Raw genomic sequence first — 16,832 nt, forward strand, 5'->3', positions numbered from 1 at the left:
TGTGTTGTTTAAAGGCCAAAACACACATACTGTAATCATTCAGACTTGCTTATGGGATTTCCCTGGTAGCAAAGTAGTTATCCCCAAATGTATCATTATTTCAGTTTGTTACAGATTTTTTTTACTTGCTTAATTTGGGTCTCTTTAATAATTACTTTCTTATTTGTAAAACTCCTTTAAATTATACCTTTCCTTCCCGTCATTTCCTTTTTAATATTCAGTGGTTTAGATTAAGGGATTATGAAATGTATTTAAGGTGGGTAATTCCTCACTTCAACATTCAGAAGACTATTAAGGTACAAAGAGAAAATAAACAATATAAACGCCTAGAAGAGAATGTTTTTCACAATTTATGTACTGTTATTTTATCATTTGCTGCCTTTTTTGAACTCATATTTATAGATGCTAACAATCCCAGTTTAAATGTTCAACAGGGCATTTTTATTCTGCTTTTTGCAGAAGGCTATCAAGATTTCTTCAAACTATGTATGAATACAGACAGCATTTGATTATCATTTTAAATAATGACTTCAACACATCAGGACAACTTCTCCCAGTGAATACTTTGTTCAATAATAAGAAGAGCAAGCATCATTATCAAGAGTCCAAATGTACTGAACCAGAACAGAGCAGTTACACACAGGTCTTGTCATTTGATGGAATCACTGAGATGTATAAATAAGAATCTTGACTTCTTAGAGATAAAGAAATCACTGAATAAATGAAAGAAATACAAAAAGCACCATTTATCAACATACATTTCTCTCTGCCCATTATTACTACTGGCCAATGATGTTAAATAGGTTGTGAAATTGGTAAATGAAAGGCTTTCAACTGCCTACAAGTAAGAAAAACTGGTAACTTTTAAATAATGTGCAACAAGGGCAAGCTGACAATGCTTGGCATATACCAGGAGCTCAAAAAATTACTGCTGAACAAGGAATTAAAATCAGAGCCTTCAGGGGCGCCTGGGTGGCTCAGTTGGTTAAGCGACTGCCTTCGGCTCAGGTCATGATCCTGGAGTCCCAGGACTGAGTCCCAGGATCGAGTCCCACATCGGGCTCCCTGCTTGGCGGGGAACCTGCTTCTTCCTCTGACCCTCCCACCTCTCATGCTCTTTCTCTAATAAAGAAAATCTTTAAAAAAACAAAAAAAACCCCAGAGCCTTCATGAGGTATATGGAACATAAATAATTTCTTATAAAATAAATGTGTTCTTTAAAGACTTTGGAAAAGAAAATATGCTAATGTATGTTTTCTTATTTTATCTTTTAAAATATAACTTACATCCAAAAATATTAACTGGGGGTTGAATGTGCATGAAAGAGATCCTAAAAGCTTTATTAATCTCTTCAAGTGTCTCTAGTTCACCAATTCACAGTTATATAAGGAAAGCAAATGTAATACTAATTTAAAATTCATTCCTTTCAGTCACAATGTCAGTAATATAGCCAGTAGGACAGGAAATCGGAGAAGTTTGAATTTTCTATATCTGTTCTTTAAGGTTTACTATTGACAAATCTTCAAGTTTTAGTTATGGTCTATCCACACAACCATTATTAAATTTAAAGCAAACCCTCCGAAGAAAAATATCAAAGAGCAACCTATCCCTCAAGATGGGAAGCACAACTTACTTCAACTTGGAACAGTTCTCCAGCCCCCTCACAGTCATTGGATGTGATTATTGGAGTATGAATATGCACAAAGCCACAGTCCTGGAAGAAAAGAAAACCCACTTTTTTCAGCGTATTTGTATATAAAACAATTCTAAGATCATACAACTGATTATACTATTAAAAGAGCACTAATAGAATGCCATATCAAATCTCTAACCCCCCAAGTATAACTAATGAGATATCAAGTTGAGTGTTTTACTGTGCAGAGAAGCACAATGAATTTTAAATCAAGAACTGACTTAGACATTCTCTAGTCCAACATGATTTCAAAGATAAGGAAACTGAGACCCAGAGAGACTTAATGAAAAATTCACACAGATGGCAGAGAGAGCCAGGACTGGAACCTAGGCCTTTAAGGTCTCTCTGGTGTATTTTTTCTTCCCACTTCTCTAACACACTGGTAGTGAATCAACACACACAAACACACACACACACACATACACACTCACAGCTAATGCACAACGATGTTGCCCACACTGCTAAGGGACTATGAAGTGATCAATATGAAGTTCAGTTGTTATTTTGGAATGAGACCCCCCCAATTGTCACAAACCACCAAAAAAGGAGAAAAATTAAAGTTGCCAAATAGGGACTGAAGAAATAAATAGCAACAAAGGCAGAAATGATTTTTAGGAAGTCTGTCATCAAATTGATGGCACAGAACACTACACATGGCATAGGCAGTGCACTTCCTTTGCCTCAAGGAAGATTCTGAGCATCAAATCCATCTATTACCAAGGCGCCCAATTTCAATTCTTCCGCTCCGAAGTCTGAGCTATTTCCATTAGTGAACCACAAAAGCTGTTTGCTAGTAGGATTCAAATAACCCACCAACTTCAAGGTTATACTTCTTTCATTTTGACTATGGATGTGGCAAAAGGTTACATTCAGTGTAAATGTTGCGGGTGGGCGTCGAGGTAGCTCACGTGAACTCACACTGCAGAGGCAGAATAGTATGTGTTTCACACAAAAATTTTGGTCTTGAAATCAATGCAATGAATTCATACATGCACCTTTAATCTCTGCCAAATTATACCTATCACTGATGGAATGTAAAATGTCTCAGTGCATTACACCAGCCGCCTCCCAAATTTGCCCCTCCCTTCTTAAAAAGGTGGAATTCAAGTATTCTGGCTATGATAAAAAGTACCCAGTTAACAACTTGTCTTATGACGTAGACTGATTAAATATTCAAGCTATAAATTAGGAGTCTCAGAAAATATTCAAATATATACTTAACCTGGGAGCTACGTGCCTAGAGGTGCCACACAAAGCACATTATAGAGAATGAATGAAATATAATCAATAACACTACTGCATAAAATTTTTATCTCCTAGGAACCAGAATCATGGACATGAATCATTTATTCCACATGAATACAGGCAACTATGAGCAGGAGTGCAGTAAACAAAGAAAGGAAGTGAAAAATCCAAAGGAAATGAGGGTGGTGAGAGGGAGGGGGAGAGGGAGGAGAAAATCTAACGGCTAAATATAATTGCCAAAGTTAGAACTGGTCAATTGCCACAAGAAACAAAACTGCAAATCTTATGAAAAAAACTATCTGTGTTTAAAAAAAAAAAGTCACTCAAGTAGTGGGAATTATTCTTAATACTCAATTAATGCTAAACCTTTCAAAAGGTGTCACCAGCTTTTTAAGCCTTAATGCTACTAGAAGGCTTATATATCAAAGTCTATAACATTCCCACCAAAAGCTATAAGGAAGAGGCTCCAAAGGTAGAATAATAAAGCGTAGAGAACAAAATCCAAAAAAGAGCAAGTGGATAGGGAAGTAGAAAAATAGAAAGGAAATAGACAGCAAGGAGTGGGGGACTACTGTCTGCCTCCACCAGGGTAACAGTGTCAGGTATTTATCCCATCCTACAGCAAAGGGGTTCCTAATTAGAGATAGGAAGGCCAGAGAAGGAGCCAAAAATAAAAGTACACACTTACCAAATTTTTTTCTTTTTTGCCCCCAAGATTTATCTATTTATTTGGAAGAAAGAGCGAGAGGGCACCAGCAGGGGGGAGGGGCAGAGGTAGAGGGAGCAGCAGGCTCCCTGCTGAGCTGGGAGCCCAACCCTGATGCGGGGCTCAATCCCAGGACCCTAGGTTCATGACCTGAGCCAAAGGCAGATGCTTAACCGACTGAGCCACCCAGGCACCCCTACTCACCCAATTTTTCTGATTCCACCCACCACCTCTAAATATCTAAATATTTTTGATACACATTTTAGAACCAGATATTTTATAAGACACTGAATATCTGAAATTTATAAAATTCACATACTAAGGCCCATGCATATCACTCAAAACCTCATGGACTGTGTTTTTCTTTTACACTCACACAAAGTAAGCATCATTATTTAATCAGAATCAACAAGGAAGAAACATGACAACAATTGCTAACCATTGGCAACAAAAAGTGACAGCAAGAAGACCAAAAAAAAAAAAAAATCCATAAAAAGCAGTCACAGGAACTCAAAGACACAGTAGTCTGGGGTCATTCAACAGAGGGGCAAAGAATACACCCTGAAAGGCTCTTAAGGCCTTGCCATACAGAAGAGGGAAAAACCTGATACTCAAAAGGAAGAATCTGGACTCATCAAGAAAGGGTAAACTCTTCTATTGGCTCAATTAGGAAGCCAGGGAACTATGTAATATATTTTAGGATAACCTCCACTGGAAATTGGAAAAAAAATTGTGCTTAACTACTCTGTTATGGGAGAAACTCAGCTCTTTTAAATAATTCATTCCTTGAGGATTCTAGATATCCAAGTTTTAGTACATAGCAAATGTGTCACTTTTATGCACAAACCAACTTATACACAAAACATTTTTGATACTCAAACCAAAAAATGACTTTCTAACCTAGAAATATTAGGAAAACATAGCAACTAGACAGTACCTTTTAAGTTAGGATACTTTAAGGTATGAAACTCTTAGATTTTAAGTCTCAACATCTTTTAGGGAGTCTAAAGTATAAGTCACAGAAATAGTACCAAATACTAAATAACATATAACTATTATTTAATATGCCCTATCGTACTCTGTGATTTCAATTCCATCCTAAGTGTTATATATACAAGTGGGTAACATTATAGAATTATCAGGATTATATTTTCTAGGGCTTTACAATTAAAAACTGAATTGATAGCATTCAAAAATTACCTGCCTTTTTAACTATAACCAGTAGTGCTAAAATTCATTATTTGCAACCACCTAAAATGTTATTTTGCTTATTTTTTTATTTCACATTTTTCCCGGTTTGTGAAATTGTTTACACATTTGTAAAAGCTTCCAGTTATTACTGGAAAAAGTATAAAGTATAAAGTAGGTAAAGCTCACTTGCCAATGGACTGCCAATATCACCATCTAGTGGCCAGAAACCTATAAAACTTTCAGTATTGAAGCAGGTCTATCCACTATTTAAAGCCATATGGGGCAAGAAACATTTTTAGATCTGAACAAATTTTCTGCTTGTGTGGTTAAGCACTACTGAAAAGCCATATGGAAGTTGCATAAGAAAGTTTATGAGAGCATACGGAAATGCACCCTTTTGAACTATGTAATAGGATGACATAGTATAATGTGATTATTTTTCTTTGTTTTTTCAAAACTATATGATTCAAAGCCATAATGCTCTTTAGCTGTTTCACCAGAAACTAACTCTGAAGGAGCTTTTCAAAGAGCAAGAACTCTTGGTAAACTACAACAGGGCTGGGCCTGCATGAATTTGGATGCATCCAAGGGAAGGGTATGATGTTAGACAATCTCTGCCAATCAGCTGGATCTGGAGAAGTGGCATAGGAAGAGCTCCAGAACCACTTGGAATAACACTGAACTTCATCTGCTGGGCCACTCCTGGCCTTTGGGGCCCTCTCATCCACCTGGGGGGAGGGTCCCTTGACCTCATAAACTTAACCACTATATTCCTCTGTGGCTTTCCCGGGTAGGGGGAAGCAGATGACAAGCAAAGCTAAATAAGACAAAACGCCTTCAGCTGCGTACCAATCTACCTGATTAACACCAATAACTCTTTAAAAGTAGTGCTTACTACATATATGTCTATGACCAAGATGGAAAAACAGGGACCATATTTACCCTTCCCCTTGAAACAACCAAAAACAAACAACAAACAAAAAACGAAAACAAAACTAAAAACCCCACAAAAAAAAACAAAACCAAAATACACATGAAAGAATGGTTTTCAAGACAATGGATATCAGACAACAAAAGACAGAGATCCCTGAGGTGGGAAACAAACTTAGTGAACCCTATCAAAAGCCTTGCTTAGTACCTTGAGATTGTCCAGGCCATAGCAGGAAGAAGGGGGGAAATAAGGTGGAGCCCAGCAGACTTCCTTAGCTGAGGGGACAGAGCTGAGAGTCGGAGGGGGGCAAAAGTGGCTAGAATTCATAGGACAGAGTATCAGAGAGGAGAGATGAGAACTCCAGGGATGTACAGAGGGTCACTCTGGAGTATTAGGTAGAAGAATGATGATCACATGCATGTGGGGAAACTATCAAAAGCCAGGGAAAGAATCATCCAAAAAGATCAGAGGAAACAATGCCTGGTGCTCACAGTGTGGCTGGAAACAGTACCCGTTCCCACAAGCCAGAATGGAAAAATTCAAAATTCACAAGGCACTAGGTAAAGTACTCAGGAAGTCTTTGCCTCAGTAGTGGAAATTAACTAGCCCTAGACTGTGAGCTCTGCTCCAGCCCTATTTACCAAATTATAAAAACAAGACCCAAAAGGATCAAACAGTTTTCAAGTAGGGGTTAAGCTACTTGAAGCTTAGTAATAAGCTACAAAGCTTATACTTATAATAACAAAAAGTGACAGCAAGAAGACCAAAAAAAAAAAAATCCATAAAAAGCAGTCAAAGCTTAGTAATATCCAACACGGTAAAATTTTCTGTCTGGCATCTAACCAAAGATTAGCAGATAGGCAAAGAGGCAAGAAATCATAACCTGTAATGAGGAGACTAAAAGCACTAAATCAAATAAATAAATAAAAATAAATAAAAGCAGCAAATCAATCAAAAAGGACTTATAATGACAGACATGTTAGAATTAGGACATAAAAACAGTTATTAAACAGCTATTACAACTGTAAAGTTTTACTAAAACTGTATTGTATATGTTCAAAGAGTTAAATGGAAGGTGTTTTTTTTAAAAAGGCCCAAATCGTGCTTGCTTCAGCAGCACATATGCTAAAACTGGAATAATGCAGAGAAGATGCACATGGCCCCTTGTGCAAGGATGAAATGCAAATTCGTGAAGCATTCCATATTTTTCCACAGAGAAGAAAAAAAAAAGGCCCAAATCAAACATCTAGTTATGAAACCTACAATGTGAGATAAAAAATGCATTGGATATAAGAGTAACAACAAATCAGTCATTCTAGAAGAAAAGATTAGTAAACTTGAAGACACAGCAATAGAAATTACCCCCTAAAAAAACACACAGGGAGGGCACCTGGGTGGCTCAGTTGGTTAAGCGACTGCCTTCAGCTCAGGTCATGATCCTGGAGTCCCGGGATCGAGTCCTGCATCGGACTCCCTGATCAGCAGGAAGTCTGCTTCTCCCTCTGACCCTCTTCCCTCTCGTGCTCTTTATCTCTCATTCTCTCTCTCTCTCTCTCAAATAAATAAATAAAATCTTTTAAAAAAAAAACACACACAGGGAAAAAGGAATTTAAAAAAAAGAATATCAGTGAGCTATGAAGGTATCATTAAGTGGCCTAATATATAGGCAACTGAAGTCTCCAAAGGGGGGGTGGTTAACATAAAAAATATATGACGAAATAATGGCTAAAAAACTTGGTGAAAATTAAAACACACAGATCCAAGAAATTCTACAAGGTCTAAACACAAGGAACAAAGAAAACTGTGCCAAGGCACATTATAATCTAATTGCTCAAAACCAGTGATTAAGAGACAATTTTGGTTGCCGCGCCCGCTCTTCCTCACCTGTCCTCTCCCGGCCGAACCCGGGGGACCAGAGCGAGACGCGGGGACCATGTTCCGACGCAAGCTGACGGCCCTCGACTACCACAACCGGGCTGGCTTCATTGCAAAGATGAAACAGAATTTAGAAACTTTATTGTTTGGCTTGAAGACCAGAAAATCAGACACTACAAGATTGAAGACAGAGGTAATTTAAGAAACATCCACAGCAGTGACTGGCCCAAGTTCTTTGAAAAGTATCTCAAAGATGTTAACTGTCCTTTCAAGATTCAAGAGCGACAAGAAGCAACTGACTGGCTTCTTGGTTTAGCTGTTAGACTTGAATATGGAGATAATGCTGAAAAATACAAGGACTTGGTACCTGATAATACAAAAAATGCTGACAATACAGCTAAAAATGCAGAGCCATTGATCAACTTGGATGTAAATAATCCTGATTTTAAGGCTGGTGTAATGGCTTTGGCTAACCTTCTTCAGATTCAGCGTCATGATGATTACCTGGTAATGCTTAAGGCAATTCGCATTTTGGTCCAGGAGCGCCTGACCCAGGATGCAGTTGCTAAAGCAAATCAAACGAAAGAGGGCTTGCCTGTTGCTTTAGACAAACATATTCTTGGTTTTGACACAGGAGATGCAGTTCTTAATGAAGCTGCTCAAATTCTGCGATTGCTGCATATAGAAGAGCTCAGAGAGCTACAGACAAAAATTCATGAAGCCATAGTAGCTGTTCAGGCAATTATTGCTGATCCAAAGACAGACCACAGACTGGGGAGAGTTGGAAGATGAACATTTTAGGATTTCAGCTTCTCACCTACTTAGTACAATTGGGAACCATGTACGCTCTGGCATGTGTTTGGAAATCAAATGTCACATTTTCAAGGAAGAATCCTAGAAAATTGTTCTCGAGATTTACCATCATTGCTTTTTCTTTAATAAAGTTCAGGAAAGTGGAAAAAAAAAAAAAAGACAATTTCAAATCAGCCAAAGAAAAAAGTACCACACAAATAAAGGGTGCTTGGAATACACAGTGTGACTAACAGAACTTTCAGGATAATACTCCAAGGTTATAATTATTCAACTTCTTCACAAGACAGAACAGCTAGGGGAAAAAAAAGAACAGCTAAAAGCACACAAAGCACCTTACCTTAAAGAAAGAATGAATAGCATTTGTGGCTTCACTGCGAACCCTCAGTATAGAACCCAGAGCATTAGTTCTACACCGAAGGTGAGGATATTGTCTCAGATACTCCAGAGGATGCCTTTCTTTATATTTAAAAGGGAAAGCCTGCCAATTAATGGGAAAAAAAACAAATTAAAAGCTAAAAAAGATAATGTTCTATGATAGCAGTTTCCAGGACACTTGTTAAATAGTAATGCTTCAAAACAAAATTAAAATGTTTTCCCTGTTTCTTAATATAAGTGAATATAGTCCACATAATTCCAAATTAGTAGAATGGTGGGTGGATTCAGAGATGTGGGTTTGAATCCAGCTCTACTACTTATTAGGTGTGGAACCTCAGGCAAAGTTAATATTACTGAGGCTAATCTGTTATTTATCAAATTTCCATCCATTAGCTTATATCAGTCACTACTTACAAATAGAGAGATTAGGATATAATTATGCAAAACAGTCCACTGTTTGGCACATAAAAGTTCAGAATATTGCAGATATTAAAGATTATGTTTTCTACAGCTGTGTACACACAGCTGGTGTTCAATTTTAAAGTCACCCAAATGTCTTGGAAGCCTACAATCATTTATAATCCATTGGCACTGTTTTTCCCTGTTTATCAACATGTCTAAGAACATGAGGGAGGGTCAACAGCTTTCTGTCATCTGGCAGAGCAGTATATATTTACAAAAATTTCAAATTATGACTCTATATAGAAATATTACACCCTGCCTACCCTCACGTTTCAAGATTAAGAAGACAGAAACAAACCTTCAGACCAAAGTTTAAATAACAGAAAAGCTAAGTAAAAAAGCCAAACTGATAACTTATTCCATTTAGTCTTATCTATCTTTTAGTGCACATGCTAATTTATTTCATAATAGAATAAGTACCACATCTACTAAAGTCAAAATATGACATTAACAGGAGTCTGGAGACTGTCTGGGGATCAGAATTCCCTAATGTCTGAATACTTTAAAAATGAACCTGAAATCAAGGGGAAGAGAGGGTGAATGACAAAGACAGAAGCCAAGAGAGAACAATTTAAGAAGAGTAAAACACATGGCAAATTTTAATAATCATTATACCCCTCTAAAAAAGCAGAACAAAAAATCGTTACCATCTCCCAATTCCTGAGTTCCAAATTATTTTCATAGTCTACTTTTCAGAAATCTTAGAGCCCGATTCCAGATTTTACATGTCAATTAGTATTTATTAGCATTTCAATTAGTATTTCTTTAAAAATTATTCAGAATGACTTTTTTTAAAAGTTGCCTATTTTCTCTCTTATTCCCCTATATTTATTTTCCTCCAATTATCCAAAAGAAATAAAAATGAATTAAAATGATGCAATTTCCCTATACTTCCTCATTTTTTGTTCATTAAATACTTGAAGACAAGTATAGCAAAACTACAGGGGAGTCAAATGGCTAGTACATCAATTTCAGCTGTGGCACTAGTCAGCTATATAACCTTGAGCAAGTCAGGTCACCTGACCGGGCCTCATTTTCTCCAATTCAGAAACTGGATTGATAACCTATGATTTTATACCCTCTAACCTCTTTATCAGGTGATAAATAAAAGCTAGTAACAAAAAGTCTTGCAAAAATAGGCATAAACGTGTCTCTTTTTTATTTTTAAGATTTATTTATTTGAGAGAGAGAGAGGAAGAGAGAGAGAGAGCACGCACCCACACATAAGCAGGTGGGGGCAGAGGGGGAAGGAGAGAGAAAACCAAGGAGACTCCCTGCTGAGCACGGGGCCCGACGGGGTTCTTAATTTCAAGACCCTGAGATCACAACCTGGGCTGAAACCGAGAGTCAGATGCTTAACCGACTGCACCACCCAGATGCCCCATACATGTCTTAATGTAGGATTTCTTACCTTTGCTCAGCCCGAGCATTACTCCAGTACTGTCCACAGAATTTTCTTTGATAAATGGAAATGTTCTTTATCTGTGCTATCCAGTATGGTAGCCAGCAGCTGCCTGTGATGACCAAACACTTGAAATGTGGCTAATGCCACTGCGGAACTGATTTTATTTAATTTTGATTGATTTAGTATTAAATTAGTTGATATTAAACAGCGACAGGTGGCTAGTGGCTACTATACTGGTACAGCACAGTTCTAGATCCTGAAAAGGTCATTTCTAGGGAGGGCTTTCCTAAGAACATGGTCTACCCCGATGTCTCTGTCACTGCGGCTAACTGGGCATCTTCGTGAAAGTGGCAAGTTTCAACTGTGACAGGCGTCCAAAGAGATGCATAGATTAATACTTCACTTTCACTCATAAAACTCAATCATCTATATACTTTTTGCTACACTCTCTACATTCCTCAGGCTCTATAGCCTGTTTCAATTATCTGGGAAGTCCAACTGAAACATGCTCTAAGGGCCATCTTCCCAATAATCACACTTAAAACAGACTGCTAATGTTTTAAATTAAGCCTAAATAGTCTTCATTAAAGTATTGGAGCATACCTTGGCATCGCAATTTCCAACAACTTCAATTTTTTCTGCCTTCAGTTCCACATCTTGCTTTTTGGATGGACTTTTTACCAGTTGCCCTTGAACTTCCACAGAACTCCCAAAAGCCAGTTCTCTACAGTAACAAAAAACCAGCATAAACAAAATATCATTATATGGAACCCTCATTTTAATACAAAACTTGCTATCAGAACATTCCAATATTTAATGAGAGAGGTTTCATCCTTCTTTGGGCAGCAAATAATTGGGAGAGACTGAAGCAAAGAATAAGTAGGGGATATTATTATGTGAAGATGTTAGAAGAAGAAAGGTCTCCATTAAAAAAACTGAAATCTTGCCATTTGCAATGACACGGATGGAACTAGAGACTATTATGCTTAGTGAAATAAGTCAATTGTATGATTTTACTAATTGTAAAATCATATAAGACAATTGTATGATTTTACTCATTTGTGGAATTTAAGAAACAAAATAGAGGAGCATAGGGGAGGGGAGGGAAAAATAAAACAAGACAAAATCAGAGAGGGAGACAAACCGTAAGAGACCCTTAATCATAAGAAACAAACTGAGGGTTGCTGGAGAGGGGGGCAGGGATGGGGTAACTGGGTGATGGACATTAAGGAGGGCATGTGATGTAATGAGCACTGGGTGTTAATATAAGATTGATGAATCAAAAAAAAAGATCGATGAATCACTGAACTCTACGTCTGAAACTAATAATACATTCTATGTTAATTAACTGAATTTAAATTAAAAAAAATAAAAGAGAGAAAGAGAAAAAAAGAAAAGAAAAAGAAAAGGAAAGGCCTGGGCTTGAAGGATTTTGATTCCAGATAGTTGGACTTGAGCCTCAAAGCTCTGAAAAGCAGGTTTGTTTAGAAAGATCACTCAGGGGGCAATATGAACACTGGATTAGGGAAATGGGGAGCAGAGATGAAAGAAAAAAGATTCTTTTGTTTAAAAACAAAAAACAAAAAACTCACCTACTGTCAAAGCTTGAATCTGCTACAACTTGAAGGCTTTCCAAAGACGATCCATCATTTATATGCAGGAACAAGACTTCCTTCTGGGATCGGACTGAACGAATCCATCCCTAATGAAGAGAAATTTCTAAATGTGAGTTTAAAACACATAAACATTTTACATTTTCATTACACACGCACATATAAAACTAAATGAAAAAAAATGTCCTCAATCCTGTCTTAACGAATCAATTGCTTTTAGCTCACCCCTAAGCATATCTAATTCAATATGATTCTTATTGCAGTGAGATACAGCTTCAGCATCACACCTTTTTGTTTTATTAATAAAATTCACCATTCTGAACAGATGCCTAACATTCCATTAGGTGAAGAGCCTAATTCACATCATCAATTTCCCCAATATTGGCTATTCCAGGTATTTCTTCTTGCCCCTCGCTCCTTTTCACCACCATAACAAATAACAGGGCACATATTTTGGCCCTCGTCTTCTTTTATATAAAATTCCCAGAAGGGAGATTATGTAGTCATAGACTAGAAACATCTTTATGGGTTTTTTTCCCTTTTAGAATGTATCACACAAAGTTCTCAAGAAGCTTTTCATGTGAACATAATTAGTACATAAGCTTTCGAAGACACTCTGAATTTAAATGACAGGTATGGGTGAGTACAAATGAGAGGTCTTCTAGTAGACGAGTACTACTAAAAACAGTTCTCACAGATCACATCCAGCTTACATTTAACTAGCACAGAAAAGGGAATATTCTTCTAGCAGACACTGAAAAAGTGTGAAACAACTGATGGTGTTTGATGAACTATCAGACATGCTTGGGAAAAGGGAGATGATTCTAGTTAGAAAAACTAGAGTTTTTGACCCTTACTTTGTGTTCCCATAATACCCTATAGACAATGCTATTAAAGCTCTTCTATTACTTATTTGCATGTCCATATTTTCAAAGTTTAGGAACCATGCTTTAGTTGCTTTGAAGGCCACTGTCAAGCACATAGTAGATAGTCCATTAATGTTTTTCAGTGAAAGAATATCTACCATGCACTAAAAATCTACTATGTGACAAGTGTTTTACTACCTTCTTGATATTCTATCTCATCCCTTCCTCACAACGGCTCTGTGGATTATCATTACAATCTGTCTTACAAGTGAAGAATCTGGGCTCAAAGAAGTTAAATAACTTGAAGGTCACACTGCTGAGTAACATAAAGCCCAAATTTGAGCCCAAGTCTACCAGAAAGCCCCTAAACTCTAGGGCTACACTGAATAAGTATAATTTGCCTCAGTCTCCTATACAAGGCCTTTCACAATTGAGTGTGCCCATCTTTCTGGTTTCACTTCCCCATGCTTCTCCAAAGGCAGGAGCTCTTTGGTCAGGTTCAATCAATAGTAATTCGCAAAACACCACTGTCTTGCTTTTCACTTGTTAGTAAAAGGTAACATTTGTGAAGCACTGTTTAAAAATGTGATTCTGTTCTAAGCTCTTCATATTTTACTACTCATTCCTTACAAGAACTTAATGAAGTGAATATTAGAGATGGAGAACATATTTAGAGAAGTGAGGATAACCTCACTAAATAATTAAAATCACAGTTCCCAATAGAGCTAGAATTAAAATACAGTTCTCAAAGTTCACGTTATTATCAAACTTCCCTACAATGCTATCCCCACCCCACCCCCAGTTCCTCTGCCTGAGGAACTCATATCCTTCAGGACTCAAGTGAAATGTCACTTAATATGTCTTCCTTGACCGCACATAGTTAAGGATGTCCCTCTCTATTTTCTCAAAAATTTTTATACCACCAGTACCAATCACATTGCCCCAATTACTAGTCCTAGCCATTAGACCAGGGAGGACATAAAAAAAATATAATGTGAGCCACATATGTAATTCTGCATGTTTTAGTGGTCAGCAGGTAAAATTAATTTTAATATTTTATTTAATCCAATTATGCCCCAAATATCAACATGTAATCAATATATATTGAGATATTTTGTATTTTGTTCTCCAAAATTGGTATTTTACAAATCTATGTGGAGCTGTTGCAAATGATATTAACAAGAGAAATAAGAGCAGCCAACATTTATTGACTGTGAGCCACTGTTCTAAAAGTCTTAATACCTATCACCTCAATCTTCAGGACTCTATGACATTAAGGCTGCTATTAGCTTCACGGCCATAAGAAGGAAACAGAGAATACATACGAGACATGCCCATAATTAATGAGCCACTAAGTGGCAGATTTGAACCTAGGCAGCCTGACTCCAGAGTTTCATACTGCAACACTCTACTCTTTCTCCTAACTTATTAAACATACATTATATGCAAACCCCCATTTTTAGGCCTTGGGGTGGTTAAAAGTTGAATAAAAGCAATTGTTTAGTTGAACAAGTATTTACTGTCAGCCATGTATGAATACCAAGACAGATGAGACACGGTGTCAGCTCTCAAGGAGCTAGCTCGAGGCAGCCACTATTACCTGTGGATGTTCATCATGAGGGATAAAGGAAATGTTTATTTCGCTGTATGACTAATAAGATTACAGGTAATGTCCTGGTACCGTGAAAGCAAAGTTCCAGGACTTCACAGGCATCCCAACAGTTTTGCAAAAAGTAACGGTAGACAAGGAGAAAAGTGTGAACGCACACAATTGGCTACCTTTTCTCCTTTCCCTGCCTGTCATTCTGTCTGACAAGGCAAGCAAGCCTAGCCGTGGAGGTGCCGTTTAAGTCACTAAAAAAAAAAACAACAAAAAACTCACCCCCTTCCCATACACCCACCTGGACCTTAACGCGCTCCCCTTTCGTGTTCTGGGCCCCGAGAGCATCCCGCACGCTCAGTCTGGCTGAAGGTTTGTGTCTCGGGCAGGGGGCGGAGGAACAGGGGCGCAGGGCTCGGACCAGGCACCGGGCCCCAAACATCGCGCGGCTGCCCCAGGCCTTCCTCGGGAGCAGCCCCGATCCCGGCGGGTGCGGACCTTGCCTATGGTGAACCTCCCCTCTCGATTGCTCCCCAATTCTGGGCTGCAGCCCTGCAGGCAGGCGCTCCACGCCCCCCAACCCCGGCTGCTCCCTTCCCCTTCAGGGGCTCCAGCTCTATCCCCACAGACCCTCCCCCTGCGCTTCCCTCTCCCGTGACTGGGCGGAGACAACAGAGTCAGCGGCGTAAGCCCAAAAAACCACGCGCCGTAGCCGGCCCAGACACCTCACGGTCCCACGTAGCTTCCAAATCCACAGCCCAGACCGCCCCCACTAGCTGAAACACGCGGGGCCGCCGCCAGTACGTCAAACGTCAACGTCAACGTCATCACGCTACGAGAAGGTTAAGAAGGAGCGTGCGCATTTGTGACTCCAGTTTACCGAGAAGGCGGGCCTGAGGCAGGTGCTGACGGAGTGGGGAGGGAGCGGGCCAGAGGCTCAGAAGAGGCGGAGCGAAGCCCTTCCAGCCGTAGGTGTTATTGCTGGGAAAAATGGGGAGCACACCTGGGACGGGGCGTAAGAGGTGTTCATTTCTAAAGCTTCCAGGTGATGCCGAGGAACACTGAGAGGCAAAGACGGACTGATGCAGAAGGAAAGCCTCCAGGAGACTTAGCTGGTAGCTAATACCTAGGTTTGTCATATCAAATCTTAGCTGTTGAGAGGATTAGTCGGACGGTATCAGTTGTTCCTGAGTTCTGAGCACAAGGAAAGACAAGACAAAAATCATCCTTGCTCACGTCACAGTTGTGTGGTATTAGACTTCTAAACAGACAACTGCATAAAAGTGTGATCAGTTCCCTGGCGGAGCCTAACCGTGGGATGCCAGAGACAGCTTGCTGGAGAAGGTATCCCTCTTCTTGTATATGCAAATCAGAGAAGGCACGACAGACTGTCAAGATGTTGGAGAGAGACTGGAGGGAATGTCAGCCATTGCCTGCTGGAATCTTTAAGTCTTTTTCCCTACACAATTATCTGCATTTGTTTGACCTGGAAACAATGACCCTTTTAAATTTATCCACCACCCCCTCGCAATTAAAAAAAATTATATAATTCACTGACAATCGTGAAAAGGTTTCCATCTAATTAAAAGATAAAAGTAAGGGTTGGCAACTTAAAGTTACTGCTATTATTATGCCCATTTTACAGATACAGGAACTTGGGCACAGAAAAGTGAAATGACTTGCTCAAGGATATACAATACATCCTATAAATCTGAGATTTAAACTCAGAAATTCTGGCTCCATGCACTAAACTATCGTGCTATAGAGTGTCTCGAGGTGGGAAATAAAATCATGGTCCCTTCCACCAAGAAGCTCATGGTCTAGACATGGGGAATGACAACAAAACAGATTATTGCAACATAAACCTATAAGTACCCATAAATATTTGAGCCAAGAGGAGTGGTAGCCTAGAGAAGGAAATAAACACTTTTTGAAGAGGATCAGAATTTTGCAATGCTTGGATGTAAGAAAGTATTTCCTGCAACAAGGTGAGCAGGAAAGGTTGCTAGGAGGGCAAACAGCCTGGAAGAATTGTAAAATTGTTCTCAAGACAGACA

At 38.7% G+C, this 16,832-nt stretch overlaps 1 protein-coding gene, 1 non-coding gene and 1 pseudogene across 2 annotated transcripts in view; 2 read left to right on the top strand and 1 right to left on the bottom strand.

The window, feature by feature from the left end:
* Nucleotides 1-15,571, bottom strand: part of NARS2 (asparaginyl-tRNA synthetase 2, mitochondrial) — a 130,770-nt gene extending 115,199 nt beyond the window's left edge. Inside the window, exons 1-5 of the mRNA XM_028116070.2 lie at nt 15,077-15,571; nt 12,289-12,398; nt 11,300-11,420; nt 8,792-8,932; nt 1,634-1,714 (exon numbers count right to left, since the gene is read on the bottom strand). Coding sequence (XP_027971871.1) covers nt 1,634-1,714; nt 8,792-8,932; nt 11,300-11,420; nt 12,289-12,398; nt 15,077-15,217 — 594 coding nt within the window. The 5' untranslated portion in view covers nt 15,218-15,571. The remainder of the gene's footprint in view (nt 1-1,633; nt 1,715-8,791; nt 8,933-11,299; nt 11,421-12,288; nt 12,399-15,076) is intronic.
* LOC114218824 (U6 spliceosomal RNA) lies at nt 6,868-6,975 on the top strand. The gene has a single exon (XR_003611246.1). It is a non-coding gene; the product is annotated as a U6 spliceosomal RNA (small nuclear RNA).
* Nucleotides 7,641-8,587, top strand: LOC114218800 (tRNA-splicing ligase complex subunit RTRAF pseudogene; annotated as a pseudogene).
* Nucleotides 15,572-16,832: the final 1,261 nt, after the last annotated feature.

Source organism: Eumetopias jubatus, unplaced genomic scaffold, assembly GCF_037043125.1.
Source record: "Eumetopias jubatus isolate StellerSeaLion01/CBP00866 unplaced genomic scaffold, mEumJub1_p1.0 scaffold_13, whole genome shotgun sequence".
In the NCBI taxonomy this organism is placed as follows: domain Eukaryota; kingdom Metazoa; phylum Chordata; class Mammalia; order Carnivora; family Otariidae; genus Eumetopias; species Eumetopias jubatus.